General features: G+C 46.9%; 1 protein-coding gene across 2 annotated transcripts; it reads right to left on the bottom strand.

Annotated features, from left to right (window-relative positions):
• Positions 1 to 820: 820 nt before the first annotated feature.
• thbs3a (thrombospondin 3a) lies at positions 821 to 26,558 on the bottom strand. Of its 2 annotated transcripts, XM_079240478.1 has the most exons (23): positions 26,297 to 26,558; positions 22,364 to 22,570; positions 18,747 to 19,000; positions 17,763 to 17,865; positions 17,664 to 17,690; positions 17,492 to 17,574; positions 16,020 to 16,071; positions 15,785 to 15,933; positions 15,573 to 15,710; positions 13,936 to 14,010; positions 13,664 to 13,816; positions 12,990 to 13,100; positions 12,801 to 12,908; positions 12,557 to 12,716; positions 12,202 to 12,320; positions 11,861 to 11,913; positions 9,455 to 9,636; positions 9,176 to 9,354; positions 7,501 to 7,549; positions 7,227 to 7,423; positions 6,900 to 7,072; positions 2,370 to 2,509; positions 821 to 2,293 (listed from the first exon to the last, which is right to left on the bottom strand). In XM_079240478.1, exons 1-23 carry the CDS (start codon positions 26,376 to 26,378, stop codon positions 2,232 to 2,234), a joined length of 2,856 nt encoding a protein of 951 aa, XP_079096604.1. In that variant the 5' UTR covers positions 26,379 to 26,558; the 3' UTR covers positions 821 to 2,231. The 2 variants fall into 2 exon arrangements, with proteins under 2 accessions (XP_079096604.1, XP_079096605.1); XM_079240479.1 differs by lacking the exon at positions 17,664 to 17,690.

Genomic DNA, 26,558 nt, shown 5'->3' with positions numbered 1-26,558 from the left:
CCCAAGGCCGCTGGTAAGCCGAATCCAGATATGATTGTTGTTTGGGTTCCAGGCGAGGAAAACAATTTGCCCTTGACCTTGAGTCCATAGCCGGTCTCAGGCTGGCAGCTGCAAACAGCCGAATGGGGGGGTAAATTTTCACCGATCCTAGCAGACATCTTCTCCATGTTGTTGTCGATTCTGTAGACCAGCTCTGGGACCGACGCAAGACGACCAGTTTGGGCGAGACCGGCATCCTGCTTACGGTCGAGTCCGGTCAGCGCAAGAGTATGTGCACTGCTAGCTCGGCCCATATGTCAGACAAACACTCGGACATGATGCTGGTTGCTAAACATGTAGCAGCAAGTTAAAACGTAACAGATACAACGTTTACAGGGAGCCGTACGTTGAAGTTAGCTTAAAACTAGATGCTGACTCGCCCTCATGTGCTCATCATGTGAGCGTTCACGTCGGTTTTACTGTCTTCTTAATCAACGTGGCTCCGCAGATGAAGTTGTGAATGTATTTTTCAGCAGCATCTAGTCAGGCTAGTACAAAAGTACTCCACAAGAAGTACTACACAAGTATAACACAAGTTATATGAAATGATTTTCTTTGGAATATTTTTAACCCAAATCACTGAGATATCCATGAGTTCTTCAGGGGGAAAATAGCGGAGGAGAAAGCTTGCCAGACGTAGCAATAGTAATTATTGGGGGCGGGGCTTAGCAGTGGACATGGCACTCTTCATTAGCCCAGCGGGAACTTCTCTATCTGACGAGTATGTCTGAGAGTTTCTGCTGGAAGAATCATGAAACAGGAAGCCATCGTTGTAGGAAAAGTTTTATTCAAACAAAGTTATGTACAGTTTTGAAAGATCGGAGCATAAACATGACGTCTGCGACTTTAACATTGATGATTATTTGTTCCTTCAAGCAAACTGGATCCAGAAATCCCGGGGGGTATAAGTTTTCATCCGACAGCAGAGTTCTGGACAGGAAGTCGCGTTTGTCTGAAGAAACTCGATCTAAACGACTAAAAAAAAAGTGCTGAGTCAGCAGAAAACCAGTAGAATCCAATAACCCCCGGCTGTCGCCTGGAGAAAGGGGTGTGGCTGGTTATTGGGCGGAGTTGAACGTCCAGTGGGTGTGGTTGTATGTAAAACAGGCGTGGTTGTATGTCAAATGGGCGTGTGTTAGGGTTGGACGTCCAACCCCGCCCCATTCTCCGGGCTGCAGCCAGGACCCTCTGGACGGATCTGGAGCTCAGCGAGGCCGATGAAGGTTTAAACTTCGACGAGGATTGCCATCATTAAAACCTGCATAAAGCTCAGTGAGCTCCAGCTCTTCCAGTCTGACGTCGTTCAGGTGAGAAAGACCTGATCCGACTCATCCTGCAGGAAGATCAGCGCGATGATGATGATGATGAAGGATGGAAGCAGCTGTTTCTGCCTTTTTGAACATTGAAGTCACATGATCGATCAGCTGTTTGTGTTTCTACAGAATAAAGATGGTCGACAGAACTTCGCCACACCTCTGCATCTTTGGGTCTTAGATTCTGGTTGCTATGGCAACAGCGGAGCTTTTACAGTAAAAGAATATTTACCTTCTGTAGATACGAAATAAAATAAATATGAAAGAAACCGGTAAGCTGCTGGGACGATCTGGTTTTATTGGTCTTTCTGAGCTGGTTTTAAACCGTCTGAGGTTTTCAGGGTCGGAGGTGTTTTTTTCAGGGTTTTTTCATGTCGGGGGTGTGCGGGTGTTCCAGGTCGGGGGTGTGTGGGCTTTTCCGGGTCAGGGGTGTGCGGGTGTTCCAGGTCGGGGGTGTGTGGGTGTCGGCGTTCCGGGTCAGGGGTTTGTGGGCGTTCCGGGTCGGGGATGTGTGGGCATTTCCGGGTTTGGGGGTGTGCGGGCGCTCTGGGTTGGGGGTGTGAGGGCCTTCTGGGTTGGGGCTGTGAGGGCGTTCTGGGTTGGGGGTGTGCGGGCGCTCTGGGTTGGGGGTGTGCAGGTGTTCCAGGTTGGGGGTGTGTGGGCTTTTCAGGGTCAGGGGTGTGTGGGCGTTCCGGGTCGGGGGTGTGTGGGCGTTCTGGGCCGGGGGTGTGCTGGCGTTCCGGGCCGGGGGTGTGTGGGCGTTCCGGGTCGGGGGTGTGTGGGTGTTACTGGGTTGTGGTTTCGCGGGTGCTTCCGGGTCGCGGTGCGACTCGCGTTCAGTTACATGGTTCCCAGACGCGGAGGCGCCGTCTGCGGCTCTCAGACCTGAATGTGCATCAGAACCTGTTGGCGATGAGACTTGAAGTCCTCGGGAACCGTGTCTGGAATGGAGGCAAACTTCACATTAATTTCTGAGTAAAAACAGCAGAAGAGTCGAACGACGGCGGCAGATCATACCGTTACATCTGTAGCGCAGGTTGGACCAGATGATGTTTTCCTGGGAAAAGCAGAAGACGCCGAGCCGGCCTCCTCTCATCGTGGTGTCTATGACGACGTCGGAGTCCGCCACCATGTCCATCCCCTCAAACAGCTTCACCCTGAAACAGGCAGCTGTGTTTAACACACACCGGTGAACACACACCGCTTGGCAGGTCTCACGACACAAAACATGGAAAAACCTGGATCTGACCCAGAGTCAGAAAGACATAAAACTGGAATAAAAGTTGGGAAACGCGACGTGACGTCATGGCGGAGTCACGTGACGTCATGGCGGAGTCACATGACGGCTCTGTCTTAGGACACGACAACACTGCTGCTGCTTTAACCTGACCGCTTCCAGAGACAGAACGACCCGGTTGGCGCAGTGTGAACACCAACTGCAACAAAGAAGCGGACCCTGGTCCACCTGGAAGCCGGGGGTTCGGTTCCGCTTGCAGGCGAACTATCCAGCGACCAAACAGGAAGTAACGTCTGCCAACCACAATAAAGCCTGAAGAAGAAGAAGGAAGTGATGCAGATGATTCCTGGGAGGTAAAACTTAGGCAGGTGTTCAGAAAACCTGCGCTGGTCCAGTTTTACCCAGCAGAACCCGTTGGGACAACCTGACCCGCTTCATGGGCTCTGATGTGGTCGATGTCCTTTCGTTGTACAGTAAAAAAGAAAAGACGACGCGGTGAACTTGAAGTTAAGATCGTTATAAACTGTGTAAGATCAGACCGAAGCGCCAGATGTTGAGTCATGTGACGGGAGGATGCTGCATGGTGCAGAAATCATCCTGGTTTCAGCAGAAACATCTGTCTGGCTGCGCAGGAAGGCCAGAACTTTCCTCGCAGTAAGTCCAAGCTGTGGAAAGCCTCCTCAGATTTTCACAATAAAAGCACCTTGTCAGTAAAAATAAATAAAAATGAGAAAAGAAAAACTTCTAAGAGTCGCCGCTGAATAAATACCCATGTTTACCTGACAAACTGTGTTTCGCCTTTTTCAGTGGTGTTTTCCATAACCCCCCGCCCCTCCCCCCAACGGCGAGGTCACCTGATACACCTGCAGAGTTCAGAAAGAAACGTTGCAGGTTTTCATGCCGTGATCGGTCTGGTGGGTGACAGCAGAGCTCAGTGTAAACCGGTGTACGCGTTTCTGGACCTCCTCAGTGACGTCCAAATGTCTTATATTTATGTTATGAGCAGCTGAAATGAGTCTTCTGCATATTCTTTGGCTGGAACTACAGAAAATGTCGAAATATTATGGAAACGAAACGCAGAAAACTTCCAGGAAACTTCCAGATGGTCCCAAACATCAGCAGCAGCTGAGAGGGAAGAATACAGGTCCAGACTCGGGAACGTTTCTGGGATTAGTCTAGTTTGTGGGCCGACATCATCCTGTCGGGATCGGTTCAGGCCTGCAAACCGATCCGGACGGGAGAGAATTCCCAATGGGAACGAGGGAATTGAACCGGGAATCCTCGCTGCGGTCCCTGCTTTCAGGGGAGAAACTTTTCCAGCGTCGCTCCGTCTCATCTGCATATCAACGGCCACCGAGGCAGATTCTTGCCAGGGCTTTGGTTGTCATGGAGACCATTACAATAGAGTACTGGGGGGCCCCGGAGCCACAAAGAAGTTTCAGAGGGAAAAGAATGCAGGAAAAAGAAAAGGAAGAAAAAAAGAGGAAAATACGCTGAGGACGGACGAGTGTAGGAGACATCTGCAGGACGGAGAGCTGAAGTATCTGTAGGCAGGAATACAACACGTTACGACGTGTAGAAAATCACCAGAAAACGTTGGGATAATCCGCAGACCACTTCAGGTCATAGTTTACTCCACCGTCTGCCGGGTTTAATATCAACAGATAGAGAATCTGAAGGAATCTCTATGAATCTGAAGCCTGAAAACGAAGTGGAAAACAGCAACCCACAGCAACGAATGCAGCAGGATGTCTCTCTTTGGTAAACTCACCAGCCATCGTTGGAAATAACTTTATCCCACGTTTTCCACCCACCTGATGTATTTGTACATGCCCTTGTTAACCAGTAGAAGGTAACCAATCACCGAACCTTATCCCCCGGGACGTCACAAGGATTTCCAAGTAGAAAAAACTCTCTAAAACCACGCGTTTTTTGTCGCCATGGAAACCAAACGGAGAGAGTGCTGGAACTCAAACTCAAACTCAAAAAAACTGTCGTTCACATGTCTGATGAGGATTCAACACTGTAACACTGTAAAAAGCTCAGAAAACTTGGACCTCTTTGATATGCAGAGTGTGTGTCGGTGTGTAAAGATTACAATGTGAGGAGGCACCACGTCGAGAAGTTTAGTGATCTTTTTATGTTAAAAGTTAGGAGAAATATAAACTCCCACTGGAATTTTCATTATTTTGTTTTGTGCATTTGCCCTCATCATGTGGGACTGAATTTAAAATAGAAAAATTAATAAACTACTTATTTTTCAAAATGTAAATGTGTCTTTTTTATTTATTTTTGCTGATTTATTTTCCCTTACTAAATTTACAGGCTCTGATCATTTTTGTCATTTGAAAATCTGGCCCACCTGAATATCTAACTGGGTAGCCCTGACCTATAATATCATCATCAGACAATTAGAAGTCTTTCTCCATGGCCTCGCCGAACTCCTCCCATGCCCGAGTTTTTGCCTTCCGGACGGCTTTGAGGAGATTCTGGTCCATCATCCGGCGGCTCAGGAGGGGGAAGCAGTGCTCCATCAACACTGTATACAGTGGAGATGGGGACCTGCTGACCTCAACTCGGGACGTTGTGGGTCGGTGGAAGGAATACTTTGAAGACCTCCACAATCCTACCAACACGTCTTCCGATGAGGAAGCAGAACTGGGGGACTCAGGGGTGGACTCTCCTATCTCTGGGGCTGGACTGGCAGACTGGGGTGGTGGTCCCCCTTTTTAAGAAGGGGGACCAGAGGGTGTGTTCCAATTACAGGGGAATCACACTCCTCAGCCTCCCTGGTAAGGTCTATTCAGGGGTCCTGGAGAGGAGGGTCCGCCGGATAGTCGAATCCCGGATTGAGGAGGAGCAGTGTGGTTTTCGTCCTGGTCTCGGAACAGTGGACCAGCTCTATACCCTCTCTGGGGTCCTGGAGGGGGCATGGGAGTTTGCCCAACCAGTCTACATGTGCTTTGTGGACCTGGAGAAGGCGTCCGACCGTGTCCCCCGGGGGCTCCTGTGGGGGGTACTCCGGGAGTATGGGGTACCGGACCCCCTTGTAAGGGCTGTCCGGTCCCTGTACGACAGGTGTCAGAGCTTGGTCCGCATTGCCGGTAGTAAGTCGGATTCGTTTCCGGTGAGGGTTGGACTCCGCCCAGGCTGCCCTTTATCACCGATTCTGTTCATAACTTATATGGACAGAATTTCTAGGTGCAGCCGAGGCGTTGAGGGGATCCGACTTGGTGGCCTCAGGATTGGGTCCCTGCTTTTTGCAGATGATGTGGTCCTGTTGGCTTCATCTGGTCGTGATCCCCAGCTCTCAATTGAGCGATTCACGGCCGAGTGTGAAGCGGCTGGGATGAGAATCAGCACCTCCAAATCTGAGACCATGGTCCTCAGCCGGAATAGGGTGGATTGCCCTCTCCGGGTCGGGAGTGAGGTCCTGCCTCAAGTGGAGGAGTTTAAATATCTCGGGGTCTTGTTCACGAGTGAGGGAAGGATGGAGCGTGAGATCGACAGACGGATCGGTGCGGCGTCTGCAGTAATGCGTGCTCTGCGCCGGTCTGTCGTGGTGAAGAAGGAGCTGAGGAGGAGTTTAAATATCTCGGTGTCTTGTTCACCTGTTCCTACCCTCACCTATGGTATATAGGCGGCTGAAATGAGTTTCCTCCGCAGGGTGGCCGGGCTCTCCCTTAGAGATAGGGTGAGGAGCTCGGTCATCCGGGAGGAGATCAGAGTAGAGCCGCTGCTCCTCCGCATCGAGAGGAACCAGTTGAGGTGGCTCAGGTATCTGGTCAGGATGCCTCCTGGACCTCCCTGGTGAGGTGTTCCAGGCACGTCCCTCTGGGAGGAGACCCCGGGGAAGACCCAGGACACGCTGGAGGGATTATATCTCTCGGCTGGCCTGGGAACGCCTTGGGATCCCCCCGCAGAGTTGGCAAATGTGGCTGGGGAGAGGGAAGTCTGGGCTTCCCTGCTTAGGCTACTGCCCCCGCGACCCGACCCCGGATAAGCGGCATGAAGACGAGACGAGACGAGACGAGACAATTAGAAGAAATCTCTGTATGCTGGGAACAAGGCTGGATGATTGGTTACCTCCTGCATTAACAGCAGACATGATTCTCTACTGGAAACCAGTGCATGGACTTTGGTCCATTCCAGAAACCAATGTGAACACAGTTCAGGCTGAAATCTACACATGCAGGTTAAAGCTCCATCATATGTGAACAGGATCCAGAAACACGCCGTCTATGGACCAGCATCTGTAGTGCTACAGGATGCTGATTAAACGAGACTGCAGGTCTACTTGGTGGTCTCACCTGATGTATCCCACCTGTGGCCGGTGGCTCAGCTGCCAGCGGTACGATGTTCTGTCCTTCCAGCCGATGTTTCGGGGGTCCTTCCAGAGCAGGGTCACCTCTCCTGGTGTGTCTCCGGTGTGCCAAAGAGCGTTCCGCAGAAACTCACCTGGTCCGGTCCGGGACTTCACGGCCTGCAGGGCAACCGCAGAACAAAGCTGGATTATTTCAGATGAGTTCACAGAGAATCAGAAGGACACGCTTTAGAACAGAGGAGAAGCTGAGCTCCCTCTGGTGGTGGCTTCAGGTACTGCAGTGCAGGTAAACGGCTTGGAACCGATTGGATACCTTGAGCTGCAGGGCGGGCTGCGCCATGGCTCTGAAGGGGACGGACTGCCAGTAGGCCTGCTCCGTCTGCTTCCACATCACCACGTAGAAGCTGGACGAGTCCTGGTAGCCGAAGATGAAGCCGGCGTAGTCGTCGTCCGTCACCGTGTTGACATGGAACGTTCCCTCAAAGTCGACGCCGTTAAACGCCGTGTAGCCTGCAGGCAGACGGAGGAGGAGACGGTCAACGGACAGATGGGACCAGAGGACGGCTTCGTTCAGGTCTAACACGTACCCACGGCTAATCCTGGATCGCTGTTCATGGTCTGGACGATCTCCATACCCTGCAGTGAGCAGAGAAGAAGCTGTTTCATCTTTTAGATGGGAAGTATCGCTTTGTTCCATCTGCCACGTGCAGCACACTGCAGGGTTTTCCAATGAAACTTGTTTAAGTTGTGGGCAGGGGCGTTATTTCCCTGCTCCAACACGGCTCATTCAAATCAACCAGATACAACAGCTCCTTCACAATGACTTGCTAGTTTCAAACAGGTGCGTTGGAGCAAGAAAACAAAATGCTGCAGGATTACAGCCCGTTAAGAGTTGTGAAGGAACCGTAGTTTGGTTCAGATTCCACACAACAACAAACCTCCGTTGACCTATGTTTAACTGTAGAACCGGGTCACCTAGAGCAGGGATCCCCAACCCAGGTCCTCGAGGATCGGTGTCCTGCAGGTTTTCCAAGTGTTCCTGCTGCAACACACCTGACTCAGACAAGCTCTGTACATGTCTGCTGAGTGCACTTTAATTTGAATCAGGTGCGTTGCAGCAGGGACATACGGAAAACCTGCAGGACACCGGTCCTCCAGGACCAGGATAGGGGATCCCTGATTGAGTGGAAGGGTCGCGAGAACAAATCCTATATTTATTTAATAAATGTTTAATAAAAAATTTAACTTTTAATGCAGATAAATCTGTGAAATTAGCTCTTTTGTTTCGTGACACATTATCGCGTAAACATCAGAGTAGGTAAACACGCCGTATTAAAGACCTGACGGACATCGCCGCGAGAGCATGAAGCTGCTTCCTGACTGCGTTGAACCACCGAAAACCACTTTATCCTCCTCATTTATGAAGTTTTCCAGCCAAACATTTAGAGGATGAAACATTTAACATATCACACAATTAATCACTGCCGGGCTGCGTCATTTTCCTGTTTTGTGGTCAGCTGCTAGCAGTAACGCACCGCTATAAACTGTCCAAAAACACCAGAAGATGAAAAAAATCCTCAAACTCGTTCAGCTGCTTTGGTGGTTTGTGCTTCGTCTTCTTCCTGCTGTTCCTCTTCCTCTCTGGTTTGTGCCTTTTTAAGGTTCTGAGTACAACTCAACCCTGCCAGTGCTGTTTCCGGTGGTATTACTGAGATTTCTGCGTCAAGTGACGGATGTCCAAGCTCGGAAACAGGCTGACTTACAGGTGTAACTGATGCAGGAGACAGATGAAACTGTCCGTCTGCATGTGTGTCTTCTTGGTCCAGCATCAATGAGCATTAAGACATGATCCTTTCAGCCATTTAACAATATTCTCCATGGCAACTGATAGCTTGGCAGCTACTTGCTTAGCCTGTATATAAACCACTGTATTGTATCGTCTTCCCAGACCAAAGGCACATCATTTGCATACAATGTAAAAAGTAATGGTCCTAGCATAGAGCCATGTGGTACTCCTTGTTATATCTAGTGATACATTATTTGACATATTTTTGCCTCAGAGTCTGACAACTGACGCAGGTTTGAGTGTTGGTTGTAAATAAATAAGTTGAGCTTCTACGATCATTTTTACATAAAAACCAAGAAACCAAAACGAAAAAAAAACTGACTCAGTTTTAATGTTGAACGTTTTCTGTCCCAGTTAAATAAACAGACTGAAGGATAAAATAAAACACCTTGAATAAGCCTCATGTGAACGGTCACCTGATTTAGGACCACCCAGTTGGGGTCGATCTGGGCGTCACCCTCCGGGTCCAGGATTACCGTCTGATAGGCTCTGAAGTCCGTCAGAGTGACCTCGGCGCTCTCTGGACACACGTCTACCAAATCCATCACGGCGTCGTTGTCGAAGTCGTTCTCGCAGACGTCTCCGACGCCATTCGCTGAGGACAGACAGAGATGACCCGGACAGACAATCCCACCGAATAAGAACGCAGACTGAGGACTGAATTCCTCTCAGTTCTGCTGAGTCATGGTCCTTACCGTCAGAATCTTTCTGGTTGGGGTTGACGATGAGCCGGCAGTTGTCGTAGTCATCCAAGACGCCGTCGTTGTCGTCGTCGTGGTCGCAGTCGTCTCCGAGGCCGTCGTTGTCAGAGTCCAGCTGGGAGCTGTTGGGGATGTCGGGACAGTTGTCTCTGCTGTCCTGGTGGCCGTCTCCGTCCCTGCAGGGGTTCAAATCAGACATTTTATATGGTTTTTCACATTTTCTAAGAAAAGTTTTGTATGTTAGGACATAAAGAGAAAATATCCAGCAGTTTGTCTGGACCAGAATGCAGCAGAAGACCACACCAGGTGCCACACCAGTCAGCTAACAGCTAACTGAGGCTACAATTCACACTGACTCACCAGGACCGGACAAGATGGAGAAACGTTGCTGTTTCATAGCTTCATAAAAAAAAACATCAAAGATATAAAGAAACACGTTTGACTAAAGGAATTCAGATGAATCCATAATCTGGATGATTTTCCTTTAGGAATCTGCCGGAAGCAACGGCTACATTTACATGACATCTTCTGGCACAAAATAAAAGCCATTTTTCTTTTTTAAATTTTTTTTCTAAAATTCTAAAATTTCAACCAAGTACATATGTGATTGGCAGGTTTTCATTAAACGTTCCGTGCAGAAGCCGAATTACAAATTAGACAAGGTATCCTGGTATCCAGCTTTTTATGTTACCAGGTATCCAGGTAACCAGGTAACCAGGTTTCCAGATATACAGGATTTCATGTTGCCAGGTAACCAGGTATCCAGGTACCCAGGGAACCAGCTTTCCAGGTTTTCAGGTAACCGGGTATCCAGATATCTAGGTATCTAGGTATCCTGGTATACTGTTACCTAGGTAACCAGGTTTCCATGTATCCGCGCTTCTAGGTAACCATGTTTCCAGGTTTCCATGTATCCAGGTGTCCAGGTATTCAGCATTCCACTCCTGCTCGCAGCGAAGGCGGATGCTTTTTCCCTTTGCTCCTGTTTCCTTGCCTCCCTCCCACTCTGGCCTGCGACTTTGTCCCGTCTGACTCGGAGCCTCTTTTTACATCTCTTTACTCTTTACTCAAATTTACATCATGGATCTGATCGGCTGGTCTCTCAACGCAATTGATCAAATTTTCTCAACCCGAAGATCGGGCAGAGGGGAGCCCGCATGTCCTGAGGGGACGCTTCCAGCTGGATACGTTCAGGACTCATGGACCAGGTGGAGACCGATGTGTCTGGCGGTTCTGTCCTCTGAGAACGTGGAGGATGTTTACATCTTTGGATTATTGGTGATCGGGATTCTGCTGATTGGCGCTGGTGGAGTTCTGATCTACCTCAAGACCTGTGAGATCCTGGCAACAACTGGCAGACTGCCAGAATTCTGTAACGGTATGTGCCGAGTTAGCAGTGCACAGACTCTTGCGTTGATCGGACTCGACCGTAAGCAGGATAGTCTGGTTCATACTGGTCATCTTGCGTCGGTCCCAGAGCTGGTCCGCAGAATCAATAACAACATGGAGAAGAAGTCGGTGGAAACTGACCCTTCCATTCGGCTGTTTGGAGTTGCCTGCCTGAGACCGGCTATGGACTCAAGGTCGAGGGCAAATTGTTTTCCTCGCCTGGAATCCAAACAACAATCATATCTGAATTCGGCTTCCCAGCGGCCTTTGGCCGGTGCAACCCCCCCGAGAACGGAAGAAGAGATGTTCATAGACGCTCTGTCCCCCTCCTCATCCACCCCCAGTCCCCTCCCACATGACTCACCGCCTCCCTGGACTTTGTGTGTATTGTTTGAGTATGTGCTTAAGTGCATGAGGTTTTTTTCCCTGTATCTTCGGACTGCGTCATCTTGTGGTGCAGCCCGGAGTTACATGACCGGGCTGTTACATGACCGACCACCCCCCCCCCCCATGATCCTAATGTATCTCTGTTCTTACCTGTTATAAGGCGGCGCTGGTAAAACTGGCTGCGTGGCCTGAGCTTAAGCTTGGTTCTGTTTTCTTCTTTTGTCATTAATGTTACATGTCTGTATGGACGAGCTGGCTTGAATTTCCCCTCGGGGATGAATAAAGTATCTTTGATTTGATTTGATTTCTCTGTTATTTGCTGTCAAGTATGAAGGTTTTATTTTCTTTCCGTCTCCTCCTCCGTCTGTACACACCCCGCCATCTTTACCTGAATTGACCTGGTCACATGATCCCCGTCATCACATCTGCTGACGTTTAAATGACAAACTGTGTTTCATTTACACTTCTACATGGACATGTCCTCATTTCTACATGTAGGTGTTTTCATTAGCAGATTGTTTTACAATATTTAGGCTTAGCGTAGCTCCAGAGGTCGTTGAAATGCAGCTACTGACAGTTGATCAAAAACTTTATTTTGTGTGTGTGTGTGTGTGTTGAACATACGTGTCCTGGTTGGTGTCACACACGTCTCCCACCAGGTCATTGTCAATGTCCGTCTGAAAGACAGAAACGTGTGTAAACACCCAGCTAGACCTTCAGCCATCCTGTTAAATCCTGATTAAAAAAACATTAAATCTCCTTTTTTATAAAATAATTCACTCAGAATCAGAAAACATATTGATCCAGAATCTATGTATCTATAATTTACCTCATGGCAGGTAAACTTGGCTTTGATTAAAACCTGGAAAATTCTTTAAAAAGTGTCCATATATTTCTGACACCAGAGGAAACAAACATGTCCTGAGTGGAACACGTCTGTAAACGTGTCGCGTTCTGCTTCCCACCTGCATCGGGTTGCTGAGTTCTGGACAGCTGTCGCAGGCGTCTCCGACTCCGTCCCTGTCCCGGTCCGTCTGCATTGGGTTCGGCACCTTGGGACAGTTATCCAGGACGTTGGGAATCCCTGAAAACACACACACACACCCACACACACACACACACACAGAGGAGGGCTTTTAAAAGGAATTTTGATGAGACAGCATCAGGTACAGGCCTGTAGTCCTGCTCTCTGCCTGTAGGGGGCTGTAATGATGGCAGTAGAACCACTGGACATTGAACCGTAAAAAAATACTTTTCCTTCTCGTAACGCAGTAAAACACGTCTGGTGAAGGATTTTTCACCACAACCCTGGCCTCTTACCGTCTCCATCGATGTCCTGGTCGCAGGCGTCTCCCTGTCCGTTGTTGTCCGTGTCTTTCTGGTCGCTGTTGGGGACGGTGGGACAGTTATCACATGCGTCACCGAACGAGTCGCTGTCTGAGTTCTGCTGGTCTTTGTTGGGAACCAGACGGCAGTTGTCCTGAGGGACAAAGGACATGTCATGTGATCACACAGTCACATGACATCATCATCACATGTTGTGAACACGCTGTCTCTCTCTGACCTCCACGTTTTTAATGCTGTCTCCGTCAGCGTCCTCGTCGCACTGGTCTCCAATCCCGTCGTTGTCGGCGTCCTCCTGACCGGAGTTTGGAGTGTACATGCAGTTGTCCTGGTGGACAAAGACAGCAGGTCAAACAGGGACGTATATGTCCTCGTGTTTCCTCAGTCGGAGACGTTTCCATGTCCTGACCTGTTTGCAGTGTTTGTCGTTGTCCATGCAGGGCAGAGAGCGATCCGGATAACCGTCGATGTCCGTGTCTGGTCCACACGTGTTCCCGTTTCCGGCCCAGCCCACGTTGCACTGCAAACACACACACACACACACACACACACACACACACACACACACACACACACACACACACACACACACACACACACACACACACAGAGTTACACCATCACACCAACACCACTGATTTGATTTATTCTAACACCAGGAAAATAAAATAACATAAAACTAATCAGAAATAATTCAGAAAAATTAAAATAATAAAAATGAAATAAAACGTTAAATAAAACTAAATTAGATTAAATAGTAAAACAAAATCATATAAAAATAAAATTACCATAAATGATATTAAATAAAATAAAAAGAAAAAAGAAAAAAAGATTAAATTAGATCAAAGGAATTAAATGCCATAATTAAAAAATAGTCATGTTTTTTTTTAGTATCTTCATTACAACAGAGCAGCAGGAAAAGCTGCAATATTACATTTTAATAAGGTCAAGTTTAGATCCAGGCTGGGATTTTGTCTCATTTACTTCTTTGAAACTCATAAAGTGACATGGAGACATATTCCAGCCTGGACCAGCTCCTGAGAGACATCCAGATCTTCTGTGTGGACGGTCACATGACCTCACCCTGCACGAGACTTCTCCGTTCCTCTCCATGGCACAGTGGGCGTTGGTGTCGCAGGGGTTAAAGGTCAGTGAAGCACATGACTTTCTGGGGAAGCAGCCTGCTGTCTGGTTGCCAAGGAAACCTGGTCTACAGCCTCCACATTTGTACGAACCCTGAGAGGGACAGAAGACACTGGATTAGCTGCGTTACCTCATGGTGTCCACCAGAGGGGGCTGTGAGCCCAGATGTTCAAAGATCAGCAAACCATCAGCTGACTGGGAGGTGAACTCACCACCGTGTTGATGCAGACGGAGTTGGAAACGCAGGCATCAGGTAGGTCAACACACTCGTCGATGTCCAGACATTCCTGGAAAAAAGCAGACGCAGGAAAGAACTTCAAGATCCCAGAAACTTCCCAGAAGGGCGGGTTTGTGAGAAGGAAATGCTTCACGCACATTTATGAGACCACACTGAGGCTCTGAAACTCGCAGTGACTCTGAGGAGGAAAGTAAACAGAATATTTTCAAGCTGTTTGTGTTTTGTTCTTTAAAAACAGAAAGTTTCTGTCCTTCCCAGCAGAATGACTGCATGTCTCAGTGCGACCGAGCAATAGATGCTCATCAGACGTTTGACTGATCAGATGTCTGGACGCGATTTACGGAATCAAACCAAAACCCTGAAGCCAAATTTAATAAGATTTATACAAAAACAAGATGTTTTCCAGCTTTTTCTCCACAGTCTGTCCACAAACAGCTCCTCTTTGTCAAATCAGTCGTCGCCATGACGACATAACATCATCATTTTGCCTCAGTTGGGTCACAAAACTTTGATTTAATGGATCTGTAAGTGAAAATTAACAATAAAAGCTACAAAATACTATCAGTTTGATCGGTTCATTTAAAGCATCAGTCCTCTTAAAACTCGTTTACAGCCGACTATTTACAGGAAGGCTGCACGGTGGTTAGCACTGTGGCCCCACAGCAAGAGGGTCACTGGTTCAATCCTTGGCTGGGGAAGGGTTCAGTCTGTGGCCTTTCTGTGTGGAGTTTGCATGTTCTCCCCGTGTATGCGTGGGTTCTCTCTGGGTACTCCGGCTTCCATCCAAAGACATGCATGTTAGGTTAATTGGTTACTCTAAATTGCCCCTAGGAATGAGTGTGAGCCTGTCGCCCAAAGCCAGCTGGGATAGGCTCCAGCTTCCCCGCGACCCTGAATTGGATTAAGCGGTTCAGAAAATGAATGAATGTTTACAGGAAAAGTCAGAGGTTAAATTCATGCTTTACGAACTAAAATACATGACAGTAATACAAGGAAAATCTCAAATGAGTCTAAAATTAAATAAATTTATTTAATGAAATAAGTGTTTGGGTTAAAAGCAGATTCATATAAGCATAGATTTAGCAGAACTTGTTTCATCTATTTTTCTCCTTGACTTCATAGATGTGACTTCAGCTTGTAGGATGAGTTGAGTCAGTTCAGGTGGTCAGGATTATTACATGTGGAAATGTGCACGTATGTATATTATAAATAACTTACAGATCAAGAAAAGTTACTCTGGTCATCATGTGAAATGCTGGATGTTTTTTCTTCCAGATAGCTGTTTTATAAATCTATGATCATATAGAAGATGTAAAAGTTAAATAAAAAACAGAATAAAATTAAATTAAATTAAAAAAAGAGTAATTTTCATTATTCATTATTATTATGCTGTAATTTTACGGATATCAGATTGTCATGTATTTTGTGCTCGATGTAATGACTGGAAACCGACTGATAATTGATCATATTGATCATTTAGAACCAGATGTAATCATGCTGTGAGGATCTGCAGTCTGTATATAAATGAGAGTATCATCAGCGTAGAGGAGGATTTTACCTGAACTTTCTAATCTATCTAATTTATAAATGAAGATTGTGTTTGTTTCTGACCTGTCTGTGCATCTTTGCGTAGTCCAATCCGGTTCCAGCCAGTGGCGCCCCCCACAGGCCTGGAGGACATGGCTTACAGCTGAAGCCCCCAATGGTGTTCACACAGGCTTCAGGAGAGAAACAAGGCTGCAGCTCGCACTGAGGAAGAGGAGGAGGGTGTTATATACACGTACGACATGCAGTTGGTTGCGTGTTCAGTGCAGAGACGTCACCTCGTCAATGTCCCTGCAGTGCGTCCCATTTCCAGTGGTTCCGGGCGGACAGGGTCCACAGGTGTATCCTGGGTACTGCAGACTCTCCATGCAGGACACACCTTTGTAGCAGGGGTTTGGAGAGCAGCGGGAACGAGGCTCATGGAAACCTGTACACAGAGCCCAGCTTCAACCTGGTCCTCAAGATTTTAACACGAAGGGACTGACAGGACATAAACCAGACCGGCAGACTTACCACAGACCTGACACTCCAGGATGCTGTTTCTGATCAGAGCCATCTCCTTTACCTGAAGACAACAACATTAACACCCGTCTGTCATAAACACCAGGACCAGAATAAGAAACACTGCCCTACACGACCACGCACTTGAAGCACCTGAAGCTCCTGAAGCTCCTGAAGCTTCTTCTACATGCCAACATTCCCAGCAGGCTCTTAACATAGAGTGATCAAGGTCTACTGGTTGTAAATCAAAGTCTACTGGTTGTGAATCAAGGTCTACTGGTTTTGCGTCAAGGTCTACTGGTTGTGAATCAAGGTCTACTGGTTTTGCGTCAAGGTCTACTGGTTGTAAATTAAGGTCTACTGGTTGTAAATCAAGGTCTACTGGTTGTAAATCAAGGTCTACTGGTTGTAAATCAAGGTCTACTGGTTGTGAATCCAGTTCTACTGGTTGTAAATTAAGGTCTACTGGTTGTGAATCCAGTTCTACTGGTTGTAAATCAAGGTCTACTGGTTGTAAATCAAGGTCTACTGGTTGTAAATCCAGTTCTACTGGTTGTGAATCCAGTTCTACTGGTTGTAAATTAAGGTCGACTGGTTGTAAATCCAGTTCTACTGGTTGTAAATCAAGGTCTACTGGTTGTAAATCAAGGTCTACTGGTTGTGAATCCAGTTCTACTGGTGTGGTGGAATTATGCGTATAGTGTAGTTTTAATATGTTACTCATTTATTAAGTTATATTAAGATATATATTCTGCATAGTTAGAGTAGTTCAGTAAGCTTGCTTTGGTAGATTCATGCATAAAACTAAGTGTTCTGTTCAAGGCCTGTTTCAGCTTTGACTGTTGTTATCTCCAAGCTAGCAGTTGTTTTGACTAGTGCTGCCAGGCAAGGGTTGTTTGTGTATGCTTAAAGAACACGGTAGCACTCTGAGCAGGGGAGAGCTCTCGAGACCACTCGCCCGCAACATCTGTACATGCCCAATAAATTGAACAGAAAACAGTTGATTTATAGATTCATTTCTCATCGGATAAATTCCACGACAACTGGTTGTGAATCAAGGTCTACTGGTTGTAAATCCAGTTCTACTGGTTGTGAATCCAGTTCTACTGGTTGTAAATTAAGGTCTACTGGTTGTGAATGGTGTGGATCAAAGTCTTGTGGCTGTTAAGCCACCGGAAGGTGACAGAACCTTTGTGACTTCTTTCCGTTCCCTTTCTTTCAGTCTGAGGTCTGCAGACTCAGTCATCTCTTAAAAAGCAGCTAAAATGCATCTTTTTATTGTTGATTTTACTGAGTTTTAATTGTTTTTATCTTCTATTGTGAATCACTTTGTGATTTTTGTCTTGAAATTGGCTCTTTAGATAAACGTTTACTTAGTGACGTCATTCCTCTGATGTCCTGACTGTTGTCTACTCTGCCTACCCTGCTTCACCTGAGACAGAATGTCCTTCCTGTCCCACCTGTCCCCAGACATCGGGTCTCACCTGTTCTCGGATGTCCTGCCGCAGCTCTCCCAGGATCTGGTTGAAGATGATCAGCTGACTGATTAGAGCTTTGGTGTGATCACCTGACCAGAGGACATCAAACAAACATGATCAGAATGCAGGCGAACGGTGATTTTACACATCACAGAAGTTTGAACCAATCAGCTCTCACCCAGGATGGAGTTCACCTCGCCACTCACTGGAAACAATAGATGACATGTTGTTTATGTCCAGTATGACATCATCAGTGATAAGATTTAGGTAAAATCACCTGAGTTGTAGGCTGATGAGTCTCCTTGGAAGGGACAATCAGTCAGAGCTCCTGCTTTAGCAACAGTGCCCCCTAGAGCCAGACGGAGGGACTCCACCGAGCCCTGAAAAAACAAAAAGGGTTCATCTCATCGTAGACCAGGTTCCACATCCAGATCTGGTCTCCAGTGAGCTGGACCAGCAACATGACAGCACAATGAACTGTAAATAATGATAGCTCCTCATGCTCCCTGTATTTTCGTAGATATCTGTTGTGGATTATCAAGATGTTTACATTTAAAAAATATTACAAAGGTAAAACTTTATTTTAAAACTTTACATAAAATAAATATTTTAATTCAATATGTTTTATTTTATGCTTTATTTTTCTTACTTATTTATTTTATTTTATCTAAACATTTTAAATATTTAGTAATAAGGTTTTTATTTATGTTTTTATGATAATGTTATGTAGTATTTTCTATTAAATGCATTATTTTCTATTATATACAAATTTTTTTAGTTTCCTTTTTATTTACTTAATTTATCTATAAATTTTTTTTAGTTTTTTTTTTTACATATAATCATTTAGTAAATACACTTCTAAATTAATCAAATTTTTATGTAAAAAATCTACATACTATATACATTTTAAATTGTTAATATCTATATTTATCTATATTTATTTTATATGATATATTTATGTATTTATTTAATTTATGTGCATTTTTAAATTATTTGATATATTGACTCATTTATGTTTCTTTAAGCTTCCAGATCAGGCTGTCAATAAAAGCAGCAAATATTTAATCTCAGGTATTTATTTATTTTATTTTTTATAAATAAAAGCAGAAAATGTGATGTTTAACTTGATGAAATTTTCAGACCAGCCTGGAACTTCTGGTGGGCAGATATGAGGATAAAACGACCTCCTTGACCTTCCAGAACATATAATCCACTTTCCACAGGATGAAAACCTTGATCACATTAACGTGTTCTCTTTAACCTGGAGTCGGGCGTAGGACTTCTGTCCATGTCTGATCTCCACCATCTCCGCCTCTCTGGGCAGAGGAACCAATGGCGGGAGGCCCTCGCTGGAATCGGCCAATCGGCAGTCGGCGTACAGCTCCATGAGCATATTGTTCCGCTGAAGGCCGCCGAGCCTGACGATGATGGAGTGAGTCCGTCCGTCGGCCAGGTTGGCGTTCTGCAGGTTGACGGTGTGGATCTTCCCGTCGGCTTTGACATAACGGACCAGGACTGATGAAGACGAGGAAGAAGAGGAAGAGAGGATGCATGACTTCATCCGTCTTTTAGCAGAGAAATACAAATATCGACATATAACTCAAAGCTAAAGAGGTTGGGGCCTGACGGGCTGCCGTAGGAGGCGAGAAGCGCTCAGGATGACAACATGGGACTAACTAACGGAGAGGTTCAGAGGAATAAACAGCGGAGAGTTGGCTGCAGAACGATGGAGGAACACGACCAATAAAACAACAGAAAGAGAAAGGAGAATTGAGGAGAAGACGCGTAGTTAGAGACGTCCGTTAACACCTTCAGAGTCCCGAAGAAACGTAGAAACCTGCTGAAGACAGATTAAACATCCAGAACATTCCTTCTCCCAGCAGGACAATACAAGGTTTTTATGGAGGTGTTTTCATTCGACAGCTGGACTCAGGAGGTGGTCCACGGTGTAGATCTGGATCCGGACTCAAGAGGTGGTCCACGGTGTAGATCTGGATCCGGACTCAAGAGGTGGTCCACGGTGTAGATCTGGACCCGGACTCAGGAGGTGGTCCACGGTGTAGATCTGGACCTGTACTCAGGAGGTGGTCCATGGTGTAGATCTGGACTAGGACTCGAAGTGGTCCATGGTGTAGATCTGGACTAGGACTCGAAGTGGTCCATGGTGTAGATCTGGACTAGGACTCGAAGTGGTCCATGGTGTAGATCTGGACCTGGACTCAGAAGGTGGTCCATGGTGTAGATCTGGACCTGGACTCATAGCCACCCTTTCTAACAAAGGGTCCGCTCCACCCTGTAGGGATCAGGGGAGCTTGGCCCCTTAAAAAAGGCACCAGATCTCCCTGAGGTCTACCTCCACCATCAGTGTCTCAGGAACGGTTCCTGAGATGGATATCTGACCCTTCAGGAGATTTACGGAGGTTTTCCAGACATTTTTATCCCATCCTATTCCCAAGAGACCTCTATTTTCACCTGGACATGATGATGAAGACACTTCCTGTCAGACTTTCCACCAATCAGAGAGCTTAAACTGACGGTAACGTCCAATCAGGAGCAGCCAAAGATCAACAAGTGATGAGAAAAGCAGGAAAATAATGATCCTCTATGGCTGGAATAAAGCCAAGAAGACGTTTGGGATGCAGCTGAGGTGGAGGTGCTGCAGTGAGGATAGCAGGTAGATAGTAGCAATAAGAGGTGGAAATGCTGGGATGGACTAGCGACCTGTGCAGAGCGTTTCTCGCCTCTCGCCGCTGCAGGGAGAGGCTCTCCGCGACCCTTAATTGGACTAAGCGGTTCATATAATGAATAAATGTATAAAAGAAGTGGAAATGACGAGAAACGTAAACAAATACTGTAGTTTGTTTGTTTCATTGCCAACAAGTTTAAGGTTAAAAGCACTTTGAGATGTTCAGAGGCGTTCCACAGGGATCTGGACTCAGCCCGCTTCTCTTTAGTTCAGTATGAATGAAGTGCTGATGTTGCGATGCAGCAGTGTGTGTTAACATCAACGTGTTTGTAAGATCATGTCTCACATTTAGCAGAAACTGTCAGAATATCCAGGTAAAAGTGTAAATAAATAGTTTGAGAGCCTGAAATCTGGGTAAAGAACTGGATCAGGCACATGAGTTGTTACTAAGGTTCGAGCCAATTTGCTACATGAATGGATTTATCTCGATGCAACATGATTAAATTACACTTTCTAAATGTTCAAAATCATCATTTTTCATCACAATAAAATGACAGAAACTCAGCTGTAAAGTGATGCAGGAACATAAAAACCGGGCACTTTAGGGAAACAAACCGAGACAGCAGGAAGCTAGCAGCTAGCCGAGCAGCTAGCCGAGCACTACTGGTACTGAGCATGAGCTTCACACGCCAGGTCTGACGGCAGCATTCAGAAACATTTTAGTTTTTATGGATATGAGAAGAGACGAGACCTGGACGAGACTTTCTGCATATGGAAACAGCCAAAATAAAATATTAATACTACAAACCTGACAGCAGCTCTGTTCAGCCCGGTTAGAGGAGCTGGTTTCCAGACTTCTGCGAACCCGTTTTACTGAAGATTCATTATGTTTCTTACGTGTTGGATTTATTTATGGCTCCACATAAATAAAAGATGGAGATAAATTTGTTTGATAACTTGAGTTAATGGATAATAAAGTGGCATTGTGATCTCGCCACCATTTAAACCGTCAACAATGCGAAGGAGGATGAGGAGGAGACGATGAAGGCTGAACTCTGTCACCCGTCCAGGAGTCAGGGGCCACGTCAAGCCAAAACACTGCAGTTTATGAAAGTGGGGGATTATAGTCATCATGTTGTCAGGACAGCTGCAGGCTCAGCAGTCTGTCATTATCAGGATAATAAAGTCAGAACAGGTTTCTGAAGCCCAGCAGAGACCGCTTCAGCAGCCTAGAACTGGACCAGAACTGGTGTGTGTGTCAGGCAGCCACACACGGCGTCATTAACATCATCTCAGGGGATTTTATGAGCTGAGTGAGCTCACCGCATCCGTTGCCGCGGCGCTGCCTCCATCTCCATTACCGCGGCCTCAGATCTCAGACTTTCCACAGATCTGGAACCTGCCTGGATGGACTTTGTGGAAACATTTGTGAAATGATGCAGAGAACCATAAAAGTCTGCAAGCTGAACATCACACTGACTGGAAACTTAAACACTCCCTAACTGGCCAGTTCAACCTGTTAAGCAGCCACTGTATCGTCACGGCAACACACTTCTTTAACCCTTAAAACTCCAAGCTGGTTTTTTATAAACCCCTTAACTCCCAATGTGCACGGTGGCGCCAAAAAGCTGCTTTTTGGCGCCACCATGCATTAAAACCGTCTTCTTGGTAGTCAGCTGAGGTGGTTCAGAGAGACGATGTCTCCTGCCTCCATTGGACGTTCTGCAGGTGGTTCCGACGAGACTCTGGGTCAGAACCAGGATTATACATCCCTTCTGGGCTGGTGGCGCCTTGGAAACCATCAAGCAGCTAGATAGTCACTGGTGAGTTGTCTGGGTCTAATCCTGAACCTGTTGCCATGGAAACTCGATCATGGATTGATGGATAAAAGACTGAATAGATATGGATGGATGGATGGACAGACGAACTGATGGACGAACAGATGGATGCAGAATTTTTTGACATCATCAAACATCTAGTCGTTAATCAATCGACTGATGTTGTATCCTGATCAAACCTGATCAATCCCAGATGAATCCTCCGTAGAGACAGAAAATCAGCTGATCAATCACTCATCCTGTCAGCCCCAACATCTCACAACCTTGTCAAACCTCCATGTTTCCATGGAAACAGACAGATGGCGGACGAGTGTCGGGTGGGACTGACGCCTGAAACAAGTCAGTGTCACTAACCTTTATTGATCTTCCCCATGACGGCGACCTCCAGGTACTTTCTGTTGTCCTGCTTGCTGTAGAGACCCAGCAGAACTCCTCCCAGCTTCACCGGCAGCCGGAACGTCGACACCACATAGACGTCACTGAGCGCGCTCAGTCCGCCCGACAGCTTCTCCACCGCCGCCACGGTCTGCTTGGAGTCCTGAAGACTCAGCACGTCGATCACTGAAGAGGAGGAAGCAAACCTTTCATTCATCTTTCCCCATCTGAGTTCTAATGCAGCTGGAAGTTACTGCAGCACCTGAATGCACCACAGCAGCAGCACTGTTGGGTTGCCAGATTGTGGGAAAACCCTCCTTCAGATCTTAACTGATCGGCCAGCCAGAGATTTTATCTTCAGAACATCTGGAGGAAAAACCCACAGCTGCAGATTTAACAAGACCCCCCTCCCTTTTTTTTTGGGAACTAATTTTCCGGGACATTTTCTGAAACATAAGCCGGGAATGACGGACAGGGATCACGGCCTGGAGGTCCTGAGGCCAGCTCACGCAACCTGGACCTGATTAAGTCCACTTATGGTCTCAGATGTGTGAAAACACAGAAACCTGGTGGAGAAGAAGGCTTTAAACACAGTTTACAGATGTGAACCTGCTCTGATCAGGGAAACTTTGTGCTTTTTTTCTATCAATAAACTGTTTTACTGAAGTCAAACTTTAACATTCAGCAGCTTCAGCATCAATAACGGACATTTTCACTGTTATGGATCAGAAACAAAAACAAAGTTTGTATTAAAAACGTCTCAGAGAACCGAAAACTCTGGTCTGAGGATTTGCAGAAAACTGTGGGACGCGACAAATCCAAAGAAAAAAGCTTAAAATGAAGAAGACGCCAGATGTGTGGGGACCACAGACTGTATATAAAAGATGGCGGAGCCTCCGTGACGTCACCCGTAGGTTTCTGAAGAGCTGAATTGAAGCTCGGTGGGCGGTTCCTACCATCACCATCTTGGCAGGGGTATGCGCGTCGTCTCGCCCGGAAAATACAAATATGGGCAAAGAGGTGGAGCTGAGAGGGGGGCTGTAAGCGTCATGGCGGATGATTGACATCAAGCGAACTCCGAGCTTTCTGTAGCTAAGAGCTAACCGAGCTAATCTGGAGATAACAGGAGCTAACGGAGATAAGTAGGCTAAAGCTAAGTCATGTTGTTAACCGGCTAAAAACCGCGGTTGTTCTACGTTCTTCTTACTAGAAGTGGGACATCGGGTACCTGTCAATCAAAAGGACACGCCCCTAAATATGCCGAACTTCAAGATTAAATTACTTTTAAACGGGTGAGTAAGAAAATACTTCACTCCCCCCACAGTTGTCATGAAGGTACACCTGATCTATAAACCTAAACCAGGCTGTAAACGTGTTTATTTCTGCTGTGAAGTTGGTCTTTTTAACATGGGAGTCTATGGGGATTTGCTCTGTGTTGCAGCCTAAGCAGGGAAGCCCAGACTTCCCTCTCCCCAGCCACATTTGCCAACTCTGCAGGGGGATCCCGAGGCGTTCCCAGGCCAGCCGAGAGATGTAATCCCTCCAGCGTGTCCTGGGTCTTCCCCGGGGTCTCCTCCCAGAGGGACGTGCCTGGAACACCTCACCAGGGAGGCGTTTTATGTTTTATGTTTGTGTAAAACATAAAACGTACTTCTGCATCGGCTTCACTTTCATCCCGCCGGAGGCTCCGTCCCTCTTTCTATACGGTCTGTGGTGAGGACGCTCTGCTCTGTTGGTCTGATCCAACTGTGAAGCACAGCGGTGGAGGTGTGATGGTCGGTGGACATGGAAGCTGCGTCGTGAAGCAGAGTTGGAAGAAACATGAACAGTCTGAATCTCTCCTCGGAAACGAGACTTGCATTCCGATATGTTCACATGAGCAGCTTCCTCTTCTCCGTTCAGACACATCCGGATCGAAGTTAAAACGTGGGAAAACGTTCCCGATCCTCCTCCCAACACCAGCAGGTTCTCACACTCAGGTAAAACCTGAGACGTTCAGCTCGTTCCTTCCTGCAAAAGCATCGGCAGGCGTCCGGTAGGGCGGGTCGTTTCCGGTCAGAACTGCAGGCGGTCCGGTCCACTACCCTCCTCTTCCTCACTCACCACAACGGTGTTCTTCATCAGGCCTGGAGGACCCCTTCTGCAGATTAGGTAGAACCCTGATCATCATCCGGATTATAGACCACCTCAGGACCCGGATCCAGACCATCACAGAACCCGGATCCAGACCATCACAGGACCCGGATCCAGACCGTCACAGGACCCAGATCCAGACCACCTCAGGACCTGGATCCAGGCCACCAGAACCGTGGTCAGAGATTCCGAGTTCTTATGTCGACTTCAGACCCTTCCAAAACCAGCTACATGGATGGAAAGAATGAATATCGGGTCATAAAGTCAGGATATTTCCAGCAGGTCGGGGAGGATTCAGACTGTTCTGTGACTCGTCCTGCAGACTGACAACCGCTCTGCCTCCATCTGCGGCTTTTTCCTTCAGCAGACGGTTCTGGTTTTCTATTTATTCTGTCTCAGGAGGCCGTCAGAGGTCCAGAACTGTCCAGAACTGCAGCGGACGTTCCCTCTTCCAGCCCAGAATCTGTCACCAGAGACCCTTAGGAACAAATAAAAGCAGAACGAACGATCCACGTTTCCTCCTTTTACTTTTTCCAGCTGCTGATGCAGGAAAACCTCCTGATGAAATCCAGAAACCTGCAAGGTCTTCCCTGAAAGAGACGTTGTCTGGATGGGAGCAGATGTTTCAGCATTGATGGAGCTTCCCAGATGTGGAAGCTGCCCACGCCATCGGTACTAATGCAACCCCATCCCATCAGAGATGCAGGCTGATAACAAGCTGGATGCTCCCTCTCCTCTTTAGTCTGCAGGACACGCCGTCCATGCTGTCCACAAACTATTCCACATCTTCATCCAGGTTTCCACTCAGAACATTTTAAATGAGCTTTGGTCCAGAGAAGACGGCGTGTTTCTGGATCCTCTTCACATATGATGGAGCTTTAACCTGCATGAACTGGGTTCACACTGGTTTCTGGAAGCTTCCTGAGTCCATGCACTGGTTTCCAGTAGAGAATCATGTCTGTTACAGGTCTGTTCCCAGTTCAACCGCTCATGTTACCGGTATGTGACTAATTAAACTGATCCTGTTACTGGTATTTGGCCAATTAAACCAGTCAGTTTACCAGCATGTAACCAGTTAAACTAGTCACGTTACCAGTATGTAACCAGTTAAACCAGTCAGTTTACCAGCATGTAACCAGTTAAACTAGTCACGTTACCAGTATGTAACCAGTTAAACCAGTCAGTTTACCAGTATGTAACCAGTTAAACCAGTCATGTTACTGGTATTTAGCCAGATAAACCAGTCATGTTACCGGTATGTGATCAGTTAAACCAGTTATGTTACTGGCATGGGACCAGTTAAACCAGTCATGTTACTGGTATTTAGCCAGATAAACCAGTCATGTTACTGGCAAGGGATCAGTTAAACCAGTTATGTTACTGGCATGGGACCAGTTAAACCAGTCATGTTACTGGTATTTAGCCAGATAAACCAGTCATGTTACTGGCAAGGGATCAGTTACTGGTATGTAACCAGTTGAACCAGTCAGTTTACCAGTATGTAACCAGTTGAACTAGTCACGTTACCAGTATGTAACCAGTTGAACTAGTCACGTTACCAGTATGTAACCAGTTAAACCAGTCCGTTGCTGGCTACCAGTTGACTGATTAAATCCTGCTCCAGATGTTTTCTTGCTTCATATTTTCCATCATGTTTCAAGCTGTTGAACTTTATTGTGTTTTTATTTTATTTCTACTGAAACTAAAAGCAGAAAACATTAAACTTCCCACTGAAACCAGTTTACTGGGAAACATCGCGGACCGGTTCGGTTCTGTTACCTTGAACGTCCGCTCCGTCCGGGACTCCAGCCGCAAACTGCGCACAGAGGACCGACACCAGAACCGGGACTATCCAGCCCATTCTGGTCCAGGAAGAAGGGAACCAGAACAAAAACACCGTAAAGGAGGAGACGGAGTCGGATTCGGGAAGAACCGAACCCAGGTGGAGGACTTGGGTCGCAGAAGGGTCCGGGACCGGGACGACAGGCTGGGTCCAAGCCGGAAAACTGCTGCCCTGAGCGGGGAGGAGAAGAACCGAGCC

Source organism: Telmatherina bonti (assembly GCF_933228915.1).
Source record: "Telmatherina bonti genome assembly, chromosome: 5".
NCBI lineage: Eukaryota > Metazoa > Chordata > Actinopteri > Atheriniformes > Telmatherinidae > Telmatherina > Telmatherina bonti.
This window is presented reverse-complemented; position numbering and strand designations above follow the sequence as displayed.